Here is a 20920-nt window from a genome sequence, read left to right as displayed (position 1 = left end):
CTCCGAGACGCCTGGACACTTCCCTTGTTGAGAGCCCTTCCTGACTAAGTTACAATGCGGACGCGATCGAACCGCGGTATCGACCATCTAGGCATGGTTGAGCTACCGACAACACGAGCCGTGTATCTCCTTCCTGGTAAAAAGACTGGAACTGATCGACTGTCGGACTCCCTCCGTCTAATAGGCGCAGCTCATGTATGGTTGTTTACTTCTTTGGATGAGTTTAGTGACATCACCGAACAGTCAAAGGAACCGTGTCTGTGATAAAACATCCACAGTGAACGTCTATCTCCAGGAGTTCTGGGAACTGGGGTGATGCAGAACTTTTTTTGATGTGTATAGTTTAGTGCATAAATGGCAACAGGAGATGCTGTTCCCGAACTGTGTCCTTGCGATTTTGTAAATTGTGTTCATCGTGAAATTGTCAAAGAGAAGCATATTTTCTAGAAAAATGAATTTATGCTTCAACAAACGCATGCAAAGGGTGCATTGTGTACTTGTTCCGCGACTTATCACCTTGTTAATCATCTCGGTTAACTACTTTCGTCAATACGTAAGGACAGGGCCGAGAGAAAGCCACAGGAGTTCATCCGTGAGCATTCATTTAGTCCAGTAGGAATCCACTGGCACTCTTGTCATGCTTTACAAGTAGTTTCGAGATTCAGTCTGACCTAGAATTTTAGCGTTGCTTGCTCTCCTTTCAACGTACACTACAGTCATGCTTTACAAGTAGTTATGCATGTTAGTGTAATAGTTGATCGTTCATTCTACAAGGAGTGTTCCAATGAAAAATTACGAAGAGCCCTACAACGTATCCGGTTATTTGAATAATTATTTATTATACATATGGTTTGGTGGTAAAATTTAATCTGCTGGTAAGTTCTTGGCACCTGAAACTAAGGGAACAAAGGCACAACTGTGAAGTATGGAAAATACCTTTATGGGTCAGTTCCTACCTGTCTTCGTTCACAACACACAGACGATTAACATGTCCAATGAAGTCGCAACTTACCATAATAAAATTGTTTTATACGCAAAAACTGTATGCGCAGAGCCTAATTAAAAGATCTTCAATTATAAATTCTTGGGGCAATGTACCAAAGCGTCACACTCTGGAAAAAAAAATATTTTTGCTTGTTAAAAAGAACTAAACGTGGTTCATTCAGGTTGCAAAACATGGGGCAAGTGATGACCGTCCGAGGCGCTTCTTAGCGTGTCTAGCAGACATCTACACAGCACCCCCCCTCTCCCCCCCCCCCCCCCCACACACACATTATTGCTAAGACTCTAAGTAATCTATGCCGTTGCCTTGACAACACCTGGAAATGGTTCCTGACGAGGAAGGTGTCATTTACTCGTGCAAACATTTCTGACTACACCGGGCCGCCCCCGACTTGAAGTACGGAAGGATTCTTCCAGGTGCATCTGTAGGAAATTCCCGTTGCTGCCGCGTCTCGCAGTGTGGGTGCCGTTAACTGGCGCAGCAAACGTTGTCAGCGGAGGACGGCGCTGAAGCCATGTCGATAGCCGCAACGTGATAATCGGTCCAAGCGACACTTGCGGGAATGCCAACGGTGCTGCAGGTTTAGAGTAACGAGTCTATCCAAAACTCCTAACCTGATGACTAACGGTCTCTCACCACGAATCCACGGATGTATTTCCAAGAGATAACATTTCTGGTTTGCTTCTTATGGTTTCACAAATTATTTGCTAGGAGCCATCGTCGTTTGCTTCAACGAAATTCATCAAGCCGTCCATATAGGTTATGATGGAACTAATTGGTCCCCCTGGTTTGTTATAGATGTTACGTTCTCTACCCTCTCTATTAATTCCACTTCTCATGTACAGTACATTTTTATATTCACCAGTTGCATACACTAACATTAGCCCTCGCACCACAATTCCAAGGAAGTCAGATTACGTATTTCAAAGGGAGTACGGCATTACATTCACGCGAGCTGAAATTTGGAATTTAATTATACAAATAACGAATATGTAACTAGATGCAACCTAGACAATGAGGTGCACTGTTAGCAGACATGGCAAGGACAGAAGTACAGCCCCTTAACAGGGCGCCATGTATGGATGCGCTTCGAACAAAGTGTAGGAAATCCATAAAATCGTTTTTGTCTTGAACGAAAAACTACTCGTTTCTACTCTCTCCTGCATTATGTTTCCTCTAAATTACTGAGTCTGCTGAATCTGAGCGGACTGAAACATAGCACTATGTAAGGAAATTCGGCTGCACCAGAACATCTTGCTTACGTTCTTCCACGCTTATATTTTACGAAGTAGCTAAAGAAATTTTGTAGTGTGATGATGCGGATGGACAAGAAACCATAAGTTTGTATGTCCGCCGCGCGGAATTAGCCGAGCGGTCTAGGGCGCTGCAGTCATGGACTGAGCGGCTGGTCCCGGCGGAGGTTCGAATCCTCCCTCGGGCATGGGTGTGAGTGTTTGTCCTTAGGATAGTTTAGGTTAAGCAGCGTGCAAGTTTGGGACTGATGACCTTAGCAGTTAAGTCCCATAAGATTTCACACACATTTGAACAAATATGTCTTATAAATAAGAGTTCGAGCAATTCGTATAAATATTGCCGTAGCTGTAGGTCACTTAGCATCAAGAGATGGTATGCTAAAAGAAAGAGTACTGGCGTGCAGAGTTGTGTGTTTCTTATAGGCGTGCCACTTAATTAGTGTTGGGGAAGTGAATATCTCAGGTGCTTGATTAACCCACGTTGTTTATTACATTCAGACGGTTTACAGTGCAGCAGGAATGAGAACTTTTGCCTTGAGAACGCTTTCCACTAAGCTAAGGTCGACCTCGTCGCTCAACGAAGAGCGGTAGCTGCAGCATGTAAACAAGAAATGATGCTGTGGTGTGACATGCCATCAGAGGGCAGTTGGGTTGGGTTGTTTGGGGGAAGAGACCAAACTACAAGGTGATCGGTCTCATCGGTTTAGGGAAGGACAGGGCAGGAATTCGGCCGTGCCCTTTCAAAGGAACCATCCCGGCATTTGCCTGAAGCGATTTAGGGAAATCACGGAAAACCTAAATCAGGATGGCCGGACGCGGGATTGAACCGTCGTCCTCCCGAATGCGAGTCCAGTGTGCTAACTACTGCCGGTGGCCGTGCGGTTCTAGCGCTGCAGTCCGCAACCGCGGGGCTGCTACGGTCGCGGGTTCGAATCCTGCCTCGGGCATGGAAGTGTGTGATCTCCTTAGGTTAGTTAGGTTTAAGTAGTTCTAAGTTCTAGGGGACTGATGACCTAAGATGTTAAGTCCCATAGTGCTCAGAGCCATTTTTTGCTAACCACTGCGCTACCTCGCTCGGTCAGAAGGCAGTTGGCAAATGTGATTCGATGTATAGTTTGGAAGGACGAATACATGTACTGAGGGTTGTGTGAACGCTGCGAAAAAGCGAAATAAATGCCACATAAGAGAACCTTTCTGGCATCTTTTAAAGGAATATACCGCCAGTTGCCTGTTTTATTGTTTATTTAAGTACAACGCAGGTTTCGGCGTTTTAGGCCATTTTCACGTACCTGATTTTATGTCTTTAATATATATTGCAGAATACTTAACATGCTGTCATTAGTTAAGTATCCTGCAATATATGTTAAATACACAAAATCAAACACCTGAAAATCGTATAAAAGGCCGAAACCTCGGCTGTACTCAAACAATAAAGGCGGTGTGTTGTCTTAAGAATTCTGCTTGATTGTTGCTCAGCAATATCAGAAACTATTTTCTGGTATCCTTTGTACCAGTGTGTTATTAGCACAGTTGTACGTGGACGTATCTGAAATTGAAATTCAGTTGTACGAAATATTAACACGACACAATACAGCTGCATTAAAACTACAAGAAACGACCGAAACAACATAGAAAATGATAAATACAAAATATTATATACACATTATTATATACGTATTATTATTAACTTGTCTCAATTTCTTGCTGAGTGGCACGTAGAAGGGATGATAATATTGGATGTGGGGTGCTCAACTGCATGGTCTTCAGTGCCATTACAAAGTGTGAACATGCTATTCTCGTGTGTGTGTGTGTGTGTGTGTGTGTGTGTGTGTGTGTGTGGGTTGGGGGGCGGCAGCGGCAGCAGCGGCGGCTTAAAATGCACTGAAGTCAACCTATAAAACATAAAATAATCGCCGATATGATACATTAAATTATTAAACTGAAAATCGAGGAATAATACCTGCGATTTCAGTGACCGCAGTTTGTTGTTCGCCACTTCCATACATTCGGTTTCTCTATGACGCATGATTCTTCTGTCAGAGAAAGAACGAAAAATACCCACCATGGTTTAACAACTAAATTCGGAAAATGCTGAGTAAGCAAATGCTGTTGCACTATCGGTTCAAAACGAAACGCGCAAATGAAGACAGGCAAAGGATAGTATAGATTCGTGCGTCTTCGAGAAGACCTATGCGTGAAGCATAAAACCACAACCGACATCCTACGCAAAATATCTGACCGAGAAACTGACAAAATTCTGGTTCTATGTAAAGTCACTAAGCAGGTCTAACGCTCCCATCCAGTTATCCGTTGATCAGTAGCAAAATTAAGGTCAAAGTTTTAAATTTCGCGTTTAAGAAATCGTTCATGCGGGAGACTCGTACAAACATACCATCGTTTGACCAACGAAGAGACTCTCGTATGCACGACATTGTAATAAGCATCAGTGGCACAGGGAAACCCCTGGAAGAGTTGAAAACAAATAAGTCGCCAGGTCCACGTGGAATCTCAATTCGGTTTTACAAAGAGTACTTTACCGCATTGGTCCCTTGCATTTATTACGAATCTCTCGCCCAGCGAAAGTCAATGAGTTTGGCTTGATAAACGAGTGAGAAGGGCAACTGGGAGTGGATGGGATGTGAGCGAGTTACAGGTGAGGGGGAGGATCTTGTGGTAGAGGTGAGCTGCACGTAAATTGCATGTTAATAGGAGCGCGATTATGTTCGCATGCCAAAACTTTTGAGAAAATTTTTAAGGATTCTGAGGAACGGAGAATGAGGCTGCTGGTACCCGAGAGTCTGTTAACAAACAGGTGCGTTTTCGCTATTTTGTGCTCCAATATCAACATTTTTCCGCTGGAACATAATTTATCTCAAGGTGCAGAGGCACTTAACAGCGTTCGACAGCGAATGAGATCCGGCTCTTGGATATTTTTTTTCACTAAAACACTAGGGCACACGGGTCAAAATTTTCCACTCTCCGCTTAGCTACAGTTGGTTTTGAAATTACTGACGCTTCTACACAGGACTTCGTTGACGTAGTATGTCAAAACCTGACTGACTGACAGACCTAAGAAGTTTTACAAACAGTCTTCCAGGAGCTGGACAGTAAAAACGTTTAGTTGTCAGTAGACATCTTGAGCTAAAAGCAGATGAGCCGCTTCGCAAGTTAAAGAAATGTATTGGAAATTGTTTTCAAAAGTAAAACAGGGCTTTCCCAGGCCTTTTTGAGTAACTTTAAGGAATTGAAATGTACTTTACACGTCACCACAGACCAATGAACGATAGAAACTTTAGACGCACTGTAGTCAAAACGAAAGAGTAATGCGTTGTTAGTGTCAGGCCAATAACTGAATGGCAAACGCGTGTAGCAAAGGAACCAGGCTTCTTTATCGTGAAAGTTTACGTGCAGTTATAAGAAAAAACTACCACAATACAAATAAACAACAGTTTTCTCACACTGACGGGGCGAAAATTGATGTACTAAAAATGCACCTTACCACGGACTGCCTTGAGCACTAGGCTCAGCGTGGTCTTCGTCAGTAGCATCAGGCGCTGGCGCATCTTGCCGCGTGTGACTGGCTCCATGCCCGAAACCCGACTGAGGCGGCAAGAAAGAATCAGGGCTCAGGTATCGGGCAGCAGGCTGCAGCTGCCACCCGCAGGTGGAGCAGATGCGGCGCGGACACCTGCCGCGGCGGCAGCTGGCCGGCCCAACACCCGGAGCGGCAACAGCTCGTGCCCACCGGGACAATCACTGCCTCAGCTGCCTTCCAGACGTCTTGTCTGAGGTGTGACGTAGCCTCGTGTCGCCTTTCTATTAGTCCGCAAGAGATGGATGACAAAGCGAGAGAGAAGAGCTGGTGTGCAGGTCGAGAGGAGGGGGGGGGGGGGGATGGGTGTGTAGGAAACCCAGCACATACTGCGCAAACCACTGTACAGTACTTGTAAATAATAGATTTCAGCTGTCAGTCGTCCTTTTTAAATGTTATTGGCAGATCTAGATTTCAGCTAGAAACTAGCCATTCTCAATGCTAAGAATACAAGAGGTACGCAGTTAGATGTCATAGAAAGTTGCAATTAATGGCTTAACTCGTATGGTTTTTATATTACATACCACTATCATTTCTGATCAATGCATGCAATGCCTGTTGGTCGGGATTCATCCACAGTTAATTGAATACTACTGTTTGCGGAAGGCTGGCTGTATGGAGACCACATCGGTTGGTTACATGGTGCCATTTGTGTGAACTACGTATAAACCTCAAGGGAAGTAAACAACTTCAAATTTAATGACATAAAATGAAACATAAGCAAAATTCTTAAATTGTCGTCCGACTTTTTCATATTTATCATCAAGTACTAAAATTGCCATGTTCACTCGTTGTGAGTCCTTTATTATTATTATTAAAACATTTAAATTACGTCAGGTGGGTAAAACGTTTTAATTTTTTTAAAAATTTGTTAAAATTTATAAAATACTAGAAGCAATGGTTCAAATGGCTCTGAGCACTATGGGACTTAACATCTGAGGTCATCAGTCCCCTAGAACTTGGAACTGCTTAAACCTAACTAACCTAAGGACATCACACACATCCATGCCCGAAGCAGGATTCGAACCTGCGACCGCAGCGGTCGCGCGGTTCCAGACTCAACAGCCTAGAACCGCTCGGCCACTGTCGGCCACCCAGACTCAACAGCCTAGAACCGCTCTGCCACTGTCGGCCACTGCGGCCGGCACATTAGAAGACACATGCTGTATACACCTATTAGTTTATATGGCTTAAATATATATTTATTTTTATATCTCCCTTTATTAAAACATAGCAAGTATTTTGTTCTTCATATTTACTAAATAATTCATAGGTGGCGCCAAACATCAGTCAGATGCATGGTAACTACAATTTGGCTATCCCAAATTGTAATAACCATGCATCTGACTGATATTTGGCGCCATCTATGAACTATTTAGTAAATATGATGAACAATATACTTATTACGTTTTAATAAAGGGAGATATAATATAAAAATAAATATATATTTAAGCCATATAAACTAATAGTTGTACACAGCATGTGTCTTCTAGTGTTTTATAAATTTTAACAAATGTTTAAAAAAATTTAAAAAGTTTTACCCACCTGACGTAATTTAAATGTTGTAATAATAATAAAGGACTCACAACGAGTGAACCTGATGATAAATATGAAAAAGTCGGACGACAATTTAAGAATTTTACTTATGTTTCATTTTATGTCATTAAATTTGAAGTTGTTTACTTCCCTTGAGGTTTATACGTAGTTCACACAAATGGCGCCATGTAAACAACCGATGTGGTCTCCATACAGCCAGCCTTCCGCAAACAGTAGTATTCAATTAACTGTGGATGAATCCCGACCAACAGGCATTGCATGCATTCATCAAAAATAATAGTGGTATGTAATATAAAAACCATACGAGTTAAGCCATTAATTGCAACTTTTTATGACATCTAACTACGTACCTCTTGTATTCTTAGCATTGAGAATGGCTAGTTTCTAGCTGAAATCTAGATCTGCCAATAAAATTTAAAAAGGACGACTGATAACTGAAATATATTGTTTACAAGTCAATATAACAGTCGCTGAGTGCAACAGTCTTCTGAATGGAAGGTAACCTGACTGTACAGTACGTTTTGGACGGCATTTTGCACCTCTATTACACCCATCCTTTCCTTTCCTACAAGATTTGTATATGGAGCGTGGCAAAATGATGAGCCATATTATGTGTTTTCAAACGCCCTGCGCATATTTTACCATATGCGAAACAAACCGCTGGAAAAATGTCTTGCAACACCTGCATATTTGCGAGCTGAGGTACAAGCGGGACAGCGAATGCTAGAACAAGCCTTATGAAACTAAAAGAGAAACTTTACTTTTGAAATAAATAAAACAATAACCACAAGGAAGGTAGTGTGTTGGAAAGTGCTCATATTTGCACACTTGTGAAATCAAAATCTGCTGCTGGGTAACATTCGATATTATTTTGTTCCAGCCCGAGCATTCCAACACGGGCCGACAGTCCGAGGCGCGTTGTACACAACGTGAACGAGGCGTTACTGCTGCAGCCTGTACAACGCTTCAACAACGACCCTCCCGACATCGGCCAGTGTGTCAAGAGCGCTCCAGAAAACACACTCAGTCGAGTTCCTGTCAGCAGATACGTAGGCCATACCACTCGGTTTGCATCCTGCCTCCAGCAGCGAGGTGTTCAACAGGTGTGCTCACACATTATCGCCTTGGAAGACTTACGATTTGGCGAAGTGCTGACTGTACTCAAACTGCCCTCGATAGCGATGAGATATCCGACGTGATAACGGCCCAGAACATGACTATCCTACCTCCCACCTGATCCTTGGAGGCAGTACTCTCGAGACGTGCTCTGGATCTCTCCACACTTTTCTACGACGAACGAACAAAACCCGACGTCACTGATCCAGATTACGCTCCAGGGGTCTTCTAGTCCAACTTCTTCTCGCTCCATCGAGCTGAAAGGTTTGTACTGTTGTTCGTCATGGACTTCCCAAAAGCAAATTGATCGTGAGGAGTCAGTAAAGTACTACCTGGGTCGAAACAACCCCCCCCCCCCCCCCCCGTTGCCTCAAAAAGGCAGCGCGCTATTCTGTAGCATTTTCCTCGGGATATCTAGGAGCCAAAATTTGTAGGCTAGGCACCGGTCATCAGCTAGTTTTCTTGACTGCGGGCAACCATTGCAAAGTTTCATCTTCAGGTACCGTCGTTGTGATATAGGCCAATCAGGTGGGCATCATCCTGTACTGACAACCTTTCTTGCTGTGAAGTGGCAACATGCGCACGGTCTAAAGCTGAAATGTTGACAGACTGAACACTGTTCACAAGCCATATTGTTCCGTTAACGATTAGAGACACCGAAATCTACTGAAATGCACTAGGAACGTAGGTTTGCTTTATTTCCATTATAAACGTGGTCGGAATATACAGGGTGTTTAAAAAATACTTTTACTAACTTTGGGGACGGGTCGCCCAAAAGCAAAACAAGAAAAAAGATTTACACAAAACCATGTCCGAAAATCTTTCGTTTTCGAGTAATTAATCACAACTGACGTTCGACGGCTTTCCAGGAACAATTCAGCAACTTCAATTATCTATGCTCCCGTTTGATTCACTGTATGCTAGATGGTATTTTGTTGCCAAGGAAGCTTGTTTATATTCGTCATTCGTCTGTCCTCAACGTGTCCATTGTGTACATATATTAAATAAAGGTTATAAATTAACTGAAAGTGCTCTGTTCAAACATGGAACGATATTCATTTCGTGAGCAGACATGGTCGTCGTGTACGGCCGCGCGAGTAGTAACGGACGAGAGGGTGCACGTCTGTATCAGACGACCTTTCCAGACCAAAGACAGCCGAGTCATCCAACCTCCGATGCTGTGCATCGTCTGGTTGCCGAGACAGGAATCATAGCACCACAGATTACTGACCGAAGAAGACCATGTGTTGCTCATACGACTCACCAGGAAGAGCACGTTCTATAGGCTGTAAAAGAAGAGCCAGGTATGAGCGCAAGACAAATAGCTCTGTCATGTGGTACACCAAGTTCAGCGTGGAGAATACTTTACGAGCAACTCATGTATCCGTATCACCCACCATGGGAGAAGTTTTACCGACGGTTTGTTACGGAAACTGCCAATTCGTTGTTTGTCGCTTCAAATTTGTTTGCAGACGAGGCAAGGTTTGAAAGAGATGGAATAACAGATTTCCACAACTAACGTGTATGAGCTGATTGCAGTCTTCGTGCTACAATACAGGCTACAGTGTCAGTTTAACATTACTGTGTGGGCTGGAATTGTAGTTGACTGAATGGAAGGGCCATACATCCGCCCAGCACGTCTTACAGCTGGCAGACACGTTATTCAGAACACCCTCCAAGACTTAATGGAAATTGTGCCCCTGCAAATAAAAGACAGCACGTGGTTTATGCAAGACGCAGTTCCAGGACATTTCAGTCTCAGTGTTCGAGGTACAGCGGCTTTTATCTGTCATGAGACGGACAGGTAGAAGAGGATTAGTTCCATGGCCTACACGTTCCACCGACCTCAGTCCTTTGGATTATCATCTCTGAGGCACCTTCAACAATTAGTCTATGCAGCTGTATGCTTTCGGACATATGTTTATATGAACTTCCTTGTTTTGTGTAAAGAACCTTTTCCCAAAGTTAGTGAAAGCATTTTTGAAGTATCCTGTGTAGAGGGACTCTACAAGGAACAAGGAACATGAATTGAAGACAATGTTGAACAACAGCAAGAGCAAGTAGATGAAGCGAAGTGGGAGGTAAGACACTGCGAGTAGAATTTGTCAGACCATTGAAACGTCTGAGTCAAAACAAGACCTCTCGAGTATATATTGTTCCCCCAAGAGTTACTGCGATTCTCCTCAGTACTACTTATTACAAAGATATTTCCCGGTTATGCAAGATATATGAGACAGGCGAAGTCACTCAGGTATCAAGAAGAATTAAATTCCAGTTACAAGGAAAACTGGTGCTGACAGGTCTGAATATTACTTATCCATCTCGTTAGTAAGTCATTACAGAAGAATGGAAAAACTAGAAGAAACCGAATTGGGGGAAGAACAGTTTGGGTTCCGGAGAGACAGTACCGACTTTACGACTTGTCTTAGAAGACCAGTTAAAGGTAGGCAAATGTAGTTCAAATGGCTCTGAGCACTATGGGACTTAACTTCTAAGGTCATCAGTCCCCTAGAACTTAGAACTACTTAAACCTAACTAACCTAAGGACATCACACACATCCACGCCCGAGGCACGATTCCAACCTGCGACCATAGCGGTCGCGCGGTTCCAGACTGTAGCGCCTCGAACCGCTCGGCCACCCTGGCCGGCGGCAAATGTAGTCTTGTAGCCTTTGAAACTGTTGATTGGAATACACTCTTTGAAATTCCGAGCGTATCAGGGATAAAATGTAGGGAGCAGAAGGTTGTACACAACTCAGAAAAAAACAGACTGCTGTTTTAAGAGTGGAAGGACATGAAAGTGAAATGGTAGTTGAGAAGGGTGTGAGACAGGGTTGTAGCCAATTTCCGAGTCCTTCAATTTGTACATTGGGCAGTCCGTAAAGGAAACGAAAGAGAAATTGGGAAAAGGAATTAAAAGTTCAGGAAGAAGTTGAGGTTTGTATATGACGTAATCTGTCGCAAACAGCAAAGGACTTTGAAGATCAGTTGAAGAGAATGGGTAGTGCCTTGAAAGTACGAAACAAGATTAATATAAAAATATATTAAACATGGGTAATGTAATGTAGCCGCATTAAATCGGACGATAGAGAGGGAACTGAAGTAATTAAATGACACACTGAAAGTAGCAGATGAGTTTTGCTACTGAGCAGCAAAATAACTGTATGCTGTATTCCGCCGCCGTTTCAAATTATTTGGTGTAGTTTCTATATTCTCGTTTACACTAACCTTACGCATTAAAACAATTTAAAAATCTTACATCAGATTGAAGGAGGGGTGTGTGTGCCGTGGAAGATACCCTTCGCCCTTCCATTGCTAGGGAAACAATCAAACGGAGGGAGTCGCCATGGGTAGCCCACTCTCACCGGTGGTAGCGAATTTGTACATGGAGAACTTCGAGGAGGAAGCCCTGTCGTCATCCGTATGGAAACCTACTTGCTTTTTCCGTTACGTGGACGACACGTTCGTCATCTGGCCACATGGTATGGATAAACTCCTTGACTTCCTTACACATCTAAACTCCATACACCCCAACATCAAATTCACTATGGAGACTGAAACGGAGGGTAAATTACCTTTCCTTGACGTCTTGGTCAAGAGAAGGGCTGACGGCACCCTAGGTCATGGGGTGTATCGGAAGACTACGCACACTGATCTGTATTTGCACGCAGACAGCTGCCACCACCCTTCACAGAGGAATGGGGTACTTAAAACTCTAGTACATAGGGCGCGCACTATCTCTGACGCAGAGAGTCTACCCCAGGAATCGGAACATCTGAGAACTGTATTTCGAAAAAATGGGTACTCAGAGTGGCAGATTCAACGTGCTCTCCGCCCAACCACTGCAGCACAACCTCTTGAGATGGATGAAGTCACGAGGGAGGAGGTAGGCACTGCATTTATTCCTTACACAGGCGCACTCTCGGGGAAAATCGCTCGCATTCTGAAGAAACACCGGGTCGGAACTGTGTTTTGTCCTCCAAATAAAACTCGTGCACTGGTGGGGAGTGCCAAAGATGACCTCGGTTTGAGGAAGGCCGGCGTGTACCAGATTCCGTGTCAATGTGGCAAGTCGTATATTGGTCAGACGATGCGTACCGTCGAAGATCGATGCCGTGAACACCAGAGGCACACTCGTCTGATGTATCCGAGCAAGTCGGCGGTCGCTGAACATTGTTTGTCGGAAAATCACGCCATGGAATATGACCGCACGAGGATTCTAGTACAGACGTCGAGATATTGGGACAGCGTTGTTAGAGAGGCCATCGAAATTCGCACCAATGACGACCTCATAAACCGTGACTGTGGCTATAATCTTAGCAAGGCTTGGGAACCAGCGATCGGGTTAATCAAGAGTAAATCGAGCAAACGTATAGTTGTGACGACCACGGCGGACAGAGCCATCACTCCGACGTCATCTCAGACGCCGTCGCAATCTGTTCCACCGCGCGACCGTGGCGCGGGGCGCGGACGGCGGAGGGAGCGCGCCGCGGGCGGAGGGTATTTAAATCAGCCGCCGCCGCGACCGAACCCAGTTCCCTCTGAGCAGCCATAGCGTACGGATCTCCGTGCCGGCACGTTCACAGGAGCTCAGTCCGTCAGTTCACCTGATGATGGCGACATGTATGATCGCCGAAATATTGTGCCCGTTGGACACTGTAGACCGGCAGCACACCCGTGGATATTTTGACAATCAAAAAACCGGTCTAGAGTGTCCTGCGCTATGAACTGGGCAGCCGTAATAGTTCAATAAAATCTTCTCGGTTTACAAACCGCGTCAATTCGAATAAAACACTCGAGCTTTCGATAGCTGTCTCCGCCATTAACAGGAGTTACGACCACCGACTGCCGGGGCCGAAAAGATGTTCTGCTTGCACTGAGGTGACAACTCGTAGGACAGCGATATGCATAAGTACCGATGGCAGTAGTATCACGTGCACAACGCATAAAAAGGGCAGTGGACTGGTGGAGCACTCAGGTGAATCATGTGAGAAAGTCTTGACAATGGCCGCCGTCGGGCGATAACAGACTTTGAACGCGGAATGGTAGATGGAGCTAGACGCATGGGATATTCGATTTCGGAAATCGTTATGGATTGAATATTCCGAATCCCCAGTGTCAAGAGTGCGCCGAGAGAATACCAAATTTCAGGCATTATCTCTCACCACGGACAACGCACTGGCCGATAGCCTTCACTTAATGACCGAGGCTAGCGGGATTTGCAAAGATTTCTCAGTGCTAACAGAAAATAAAAGCAACACTGCGTGAAATAACCGCAGAAATCAACGTGGGGCGTCCGACGAACGTGTCCGTTAGGGCAGTGCGGCGAGTTTTGGCGTTAATGGACTACAGCAGCAGACCGCCTTAGCTAACATCACATCACATCACATCACATCACATCACCACCCGCAGCGCCTCTTCTCGACTCGTGATTATCGATTGGACCCTACACGACTAGCCTGGCCAGACGAACCCCGATTCCAGGTGGTAGGAGTTGATGGTAGTGTTCGAGTACGGCGCAGACTCTATGAAGCCGTGGATCCGAGCTGTCAACAAGGCACTGCGCACACTGGTGGTGGCTCCATAATGGTGTGGGCTGTGTTTACACGGAATGGACTGGATCCTCTGGCCCAACGGAACCGGTCATTTACTGGAAGTGGTTATGTTCGGCTACTTTGAGACCATTTGCAGCCATTCAACGATGTAATTTTTATCGATGAGAATGCGTCATGTCACCGGGTCACAATTGTCGCGATCGGTCTGCAGAACATTCTGGACAATTCGAGCGACGTGAATCCCACCGAGGGTCGTTCATGCACGAAACCCAGCACCGGCAACACTTTCGCACAAAGGCAGCATGGCTCAGTATCTCTGTAGGGCACTTCCAACGACTTGTTGAGTCCGTGCCATGTCGAGCTGCTGCACTACTCCGGGAAAAAGTAGGTCCGACATATTAGGAGGTATCCCACGACTTGTCACCTCAGTGCAATGGTGGCGCCTGGAACCTTCCAGAGAGGGCCGGAGTGCTGCATTCGCGGAGGCAGGTTGGGCAGCTGCTAGCCGGTCCGTACCGCCGCAGGACTGGGTAACGACCCGAGACGTGAGGGGTCGGCGCCACGGCGGAAATGCCGCTCCCGCGTCACTACAAAACGTCAAGCCTACCGTCAAGATTTTATCGAAGTCTGACACCGCGAAAGATTCCGAGGATATCCATAATTCTGATGTCCCACGTTCCTTATTGTGTCCAACGCTATCTTTTAACACTGTTAGAAGATACTACGTTAGAAAGCTGGTGTAAATCCTGGTAGGCAGTGCCTCGTCTATGGAAAACTGCTCTGCGATACGACAGATAGCACTAAATGCTGCGCTACATACATAATAATCATGAATCTATTCCCCAGAGCAATGATGATACCTGAGTTAACTGTCTTGATATCGAGATACCCAGCTATGCGGCAGGGCAGATCAGCTACCCCTGCTCCCTCCAGCCGTAAAAGGGGGCTTCAAAAATTCGATTTTTAGATTTTAGCATATTTGAAATGCCTGGTCTTTCCTGCGTGAAACAGTCTCTGTTTTATATAAATACGACAATTTTTTCGTGAGATATGATTGTTCTCCTGACACGCGGTCTTTACCAGAATGATCCTGACACTTGGTGCAAGTACATGAGAAGTTCCAGATATGACCACAAACATTCTTTACCTGCATTAGTAATGAATGAAATTAAACCCATATTTAGAGACATTTGTTAAGATACCTTGTTGAAGAAATGTCTTCATGGGAACCCCAAAATTTAAATGAATGTGTGAATTCTGTCATTTGGAACGGTTACCGAAGCTGTATTTGTTCAGCTTACAACCCTCAAATTTGGTGTTTATGATGCTATTTTGTGCTTCAATGATGGTGTAATTAGAAAACTGGATGTTTTGGAATTATTGGGCATAAAATTTAGTGGAAATACTGCAAAATCCTTGGTGAAAATAGATACAGAGACAATCTGCAAAACAGATATTGCTAATTTAAAATGCACAGAAGAAGCCAGACAGAAAAGAAGAGGGACCAAGAGAAGAAAAGAACATCAGTATGATTCAGATGATGCTCAGTATGGTGCAGGAAAATATTAGTGGTTAGTAATTCTCATCAATAACTATACTAGAATTGCAGTATTAAACTTTAAATGGATTTTTCTCAAAACTTAATTTTTTTATTTTCAGAAACCATTATTTGATAAACTAATGGGGTTAGCAACATGAAATTCGGTCGATTTGTACTGCAGATGGTAATAAGTTGTTACAAGTAAATTGAGAACCACCTAACAATTAGAAACTGTTTTATAACAATTAATGTACAAAAAAAGGTAAATTTTACTAGTGAAAGAATAAATTTTTTTCTCCAAAACCATACGACGTATTATGTTCATTTTACTTGTAAATTGAGGCACGTATGTTATACATATGCAGTAAAAATTTCATTGTTTTATCACTTATAGTTCTTTTGAAAAGTGTACCTATTCAAAGGGTAAAATAGCATTGGCAGAATAGGGATAAAATTGCCTTCCGTCTCCCCTTAAGTAAACCTAAACAACAATAGCAACAGCAACAGCATTCTCTGCAAATCGAACTTGCTTATTCCACACAGACGTAACAGTTTCAAGACACCCAGAACATGTAATGGATACTGACTAGTAGAGCGGTGTTTAAGTACAGCCATGTTTTCGTGGAACCTTCCCGCCTCTCCTCGCTCGAATCCTTGATAAGCTAACTAGTCCCAGAAACCTACAGCTTCTTTGTGACGCACATCTCACGTCTGTTCTGTAAAAACGACACGAATATCCTTTTCAAGGTAAGCGCAATTGATACTATTAATTGTTTCCCTAAATATTAGAATTATTTGCATACGCTACCTCTGAGTGTCACTGTGCATACTTATATCCGGATGTGCAATTTTAGGCGACTCACTCCGCATGAAGAGCATAGAAGAACTCTTTTGCAGACTAGTTCTTCCCTGGCAATCTTCATAATAATCATACACTTGCAATGCAGCAGCACGTAATGCCTATACAGTTTTGGTTTCAGCTGACCTATCTCAGTAGCTTTATTATACCGCACTGAAAATTGGGTAATTGTTTGGTTTCCGTCTACGTCCAGTAAAGTCGCGTTAAAAATGAAAAGAGTAGTAATTAAGTTTGACTGAAGAGAGGGTAGTTGGAAATCCACAGATCCTCAATTTGACGAAACCACAGTTGCGAATTCAAGCAATGCCAAACTTACATTTTAATCTACATTGTTTTGACCAGGATTTGACTATAATTTTTAAGCAATTGCAAGTTTGTGGCTATTTCTTTCCGTAATTTCCTTCAAGACGACGGAAGAGCAACAGTTTGTTACACAATTATTCCTCGTTCCGTCGAAGAGTGTAATGATACACCACAAACTGTACCATTTATGCCATTGTAGCAGCGAGGTACGTATCAGGTTCGGAGAGAAACGTAAAACGGGAGGTGCGGGCAAACAGGAAGCCATAGCTACGGGTGAACCACGTGTTGGCTGCTCGTCACTCGATACCGCAAGAGCGAACACAGGCCGAAGAGGAAGAGAATAACACGCTCCCCAGCAGCGTCGAAAGGGAGAACAGCGGAACACTGTTCCCACCCACCACCATTCCTTTCTTGCGGCTGCTGAGCGCTCCTCCATCCTAAGAGTACAGCCTCTACTCTCTTGAGTTATCATTCCCGTCCCAGTTTCAATTATGTAATATTGCATGCCATCTCAGAGTCAGAGTAAACGCACAGGATAACAGGCAGATGGAATATTATAAGAACTTCATTACTTGGTAAATATTTTCATGGTCATTCTACATTACCGGACGATTTCCTGAAGCTATGTTTTCGCCTACACTGAACAAAATGAAGCAGGCAAAAAGCAATACAAACGTCTCAAAAATGAGATCGACAGGAAGTGTAAAATGGCTAACCAGGGATGGCTAGAGGACAAATGTAAGGATGTAGAGGCTTACCTCACTAGGGGTAAGATAGATACTGCCTACAGGAAAATTAAAGAGACCTTTGGATAAAAGAGAACCACTTGTATGAATATCAAGGGCTCAGATGGAAACCCAGTTCTAAGCAAAGAAGGGAAAGCAGAAAGGTGGAAGGAGTATATAGAGGGACTATACAAGGGCGATGTACTTGAGGACAAGATTATGGAAATGGAAGACGATGTAGATGAAGATGAAATGGGAGATATAATACTGTGTGAAGAGTTTGACAGAGCACTGAAAGACCTGAGTCGAAACAAGGCCCCCGGAGAAGACAACATTCCATTAGAACTACTGACAGCCTTGGGAGAGCCAGTCCTGACAAAACTCTACCATCTGGTGAGCAAGATGTGTGAGACAGGCGAAATACCTTCAGACTTCAAGAAGAACATAATAATTCCATTCCCAAAGAAAGCAAGTGTTGACAGATGTGAAAATTATCGAACTACCAGTTTAATAAGTCACAGCTGCAAAATACTAACGTGAATTCTTTACAGACGCATGGAAAAACTGATAGAAGCCGACCTCGGGGAAGATCAGTTTGGATTCCGTAGAAATATGGGAACACGTGAGGCAATACTGACCCTACAACTTATCTTAGAAGAAAGATTAAGGAAAGGCAAACCTACGTTTCTAGCATTGTAGACTTAGAGAAAGCTTTTGACAATGTTGATTGGAATACTCTCTTTCAAATTCTAAAGGTGGCAGGGGTAAAATACAGGGAGCGAAAGGCTATTTACAATTTGTACAGAAACCAGATGGCAGTTGTAAGAGTCGAGGGACATGAAAGGGAAGCAGTGGTTGGTAAGGGAGTGAGACAGGGTTGTAGCCTCTCCCCGGTGTTATTCAATCTATATATTGAGCAAGCAGTAAAGGAAACAAAAGAAAAATTTGGAGTAGGAATTAAAATCCATGGAGAAGAAATAAAAACTTTGAGGTTCGTCGATGACTTTGTAATTCTGTCAGAGACGGCAAAGGACTTGGAAGAGCAGTTGAATGGAATGGACAGTGTCTTGAAAGGAGGGTATAAGATGAACATCAACAAAAACAAAACGAGAATAATGGAATGTAGTCGAATTAAGTCGGGTGATGCTGAGGGAATTAGATTAGGAAATGAGACACTTAAAGTGGTAAAGGAGTTTTGCTATTTGTGGAGCAAAATAACTGATGATGGTCGAAGTAGAGAGGATATAAAATGTAGACTGGCAATAGCAAGGAAAGCGTTTCTGAAGAAGAGAAATTTGTTAACATCGAGTATAGATTTAAGTGTCAGGAAATCGTTTCTGAAAGTATTTGTATGGAGTGTAGCCATGTATGGAAGAGAAACATGGACGATAAATAGTTTGGACAAGAAGAGAATAGAAGCTTTCGAAATGTGGTGCTACAGAAGAATGCTGAAGATAAGGTGGGTAGATCACGTAACTACTGAGGAAGTATTGAATAGGATGGGGAGAAGAGGAGTTTGTGGCACAACTTGACTAGAAGAAGGGATCGGTTCGTAGGACATGTTCTGAGGCATCAAGGGATCACCAATTTAGTATTGGAGGGCAGCGTGGAGGGTAAAAATCGTAGAAGGAGACCAAGAGATGAATAGACTAAACAGATTCAGAAGGATGTAGGCTGCAGTACGTATTGGGAGATGAAGAAGCTTGCACAGGATAGAGTAGCATGGAGAGCTGCATCAAACCAGTCTCAGGACTGAAGACCACAACAACAACGACAACAACAACAACAACAACAACAACAACAACTACCTCGAAGACGCAATTTTAAGCTTTTATACCAACCTTAGAACCAATTCAAAGATTTCCTTGTGTAATACGGCAAACCTCGTCCAGCAAGTGCGTACATAGTCGCCAAGCCGTTTTAAGCGGGTTTGCTATTGTATTCTCGGTGACTATTGTGACGAATTTTCTCAGTTCTGATGTCAATGAAATCGCAGAGATGTAATCTTTCCCAAAGAAGGATTACACGTCCTTATCTGGTGGCAATGTGTTGGTGATGGTTTCGGTCGATACGCAACCAGCCAGTAGTGTCAAAAGTTGATTCGGGTACATCGAGTATTCTTTCATCGATGGTAAAGTGATTACGTCGCATAGCGAGTCGCTATCCACCAACTTGCGTAAGATCGACTTGTATAGAGAGCCGCATCAAACCAGTCATCTGACGACGACGACGACGACGACGACAACAACAGGAGCGGCGAACACGCAGCGCTGCATATAGTCTGTAGCACGCCGACGGCTTTAGCAGACATCTTTTTCTACCGAATGAAGGAGAGCGACAGTTGACGAGAAGTCTATCTTTTTACGAGGTACGTGGGCTGTAGTTTATGCGCCAATTGCAATTTTTACGGGATAACATGCACTCGCCTCCTCGCAAACTTCCTCGCTGTTACTGTCTCCTGGTTTCTCCCGCCGATTGCTGCTCGTTTCGTAGTGGACTTAAACACGTTCGTTGACTACATCTTCACAGCAGGTACTTGCAATTCCACAATAAGACAACGCTTTCAATTCAACATCAAGAAAAATTCGCGTAGCCGCGACCATACATTTACATTACGCACATAGCATGTGGTCAGGTACTACGATGGTCCACACTTCTTTTACAGATCTTGTGTCTAGATGGTCACAAACCATCAGGACCGAAACTTCCCACGAAAAGTAGTCACAAAAAAAATTTACATGTCTGCCGCACTATTAAACTAATGCAATAACAAACCAATAACATGGAATGAGAGTTTAATAAAAAGAGAGCAAACCTCGTATTGGTCGAACCTTGATTATCAAATCGTTTTGCCTCAATGTAGAGCCAAAAACCCTACAGTGAAAATGCAACAGTTTATCGAAATTGTTGCCTGAACAAGGTTTTAATTCGTTCGCATAAGTAACAAACTTCTGCGTCCGTCCCATCTTGTATTAATACCGAAACGGCTTCCGAAGTCATCACCAGTACAACTGCATCGAAATATACAAGGTTAATCATCTAAAACTTGCACCGCAATATTGTGGAAATGGAAAGTGCTATTGATGTGCGGTTTTCACAAATTGGGTTGGCAGTCAGAGGTTTGTACTCTTAGCCAATCAACGGATTGTAACAATACTTAGTGTGTTTTGTGCAACATATACGTTTTTAAACGGAACAATGCCTATTGATACTAACAAATTAAAATATGGGTAAATTAGAATTTCAGATGTGTTTGTTGCACCGATACTTGTACAATACATGTAGTACCACACACTCAAGAACTACTTAAGTGCACACACTAGTTACGTGGATTCTGAACTATAACGAGACAACTGACCATCACCAGTTGTGTTCAAAATGAGCACCGGCAGCGGCAATACACGATTCCAGTCTGGT

The 20920-nt window shown here is 43.6% G+C and overlaps 1 protein-coding gene across 3 annotated transcripts in view; it reads right to left on the bottom strand.

Moving 5' to 3' along the window:
- LOC124612722 (ras-specific guanine nucleotide-releasing factor RalGPS2) overlaps nt 1-20920 on the bottom strand; it is a 363977-nt gene that overhangs the window by 176973 nt on the left and 166084 nt on the right. For 2 of the 3 annotated variants that reach the window (XM_047141080.1, XM_047141081.1), the window contains exon 1: nt 5756-5849. The exons of the other annotated variant lie outside the window; for it this stretch is intronic. In XM_047141080.1, the coding sequence (XP_046997036.1) occupies nt 5756-5843 (88 nt within the window). In that variant the 5' untranslated portion in view covers nt 5844-5849. Of the gene's footprint in view, nt 1-5755; nt 5850-20920 lie in introns of those variants that run through there. 3 annotated transcript variants of the gene reach the window in all.

Source organism: Schistocerca americana, chromosome 4, assembly GCF_021461395.2.
Source record: "Schistocerca americana isolate TAMUIC-IGC-003095 chromosome 4, iqSchAmer2.1, whole genome shotgun sequence".
Taxonomy (NCBI): Eukaryota; Metazoa; Arthropoda; class Insecta; order Orthoptera; family Acrididae; genus Schistocerca; species Schistocerca americana.
The sequence above is the reverse complement of the archived record's forward strand: the minus strand, read 5'-3'. Positions and strand labels throughout refer to the sequence as shown.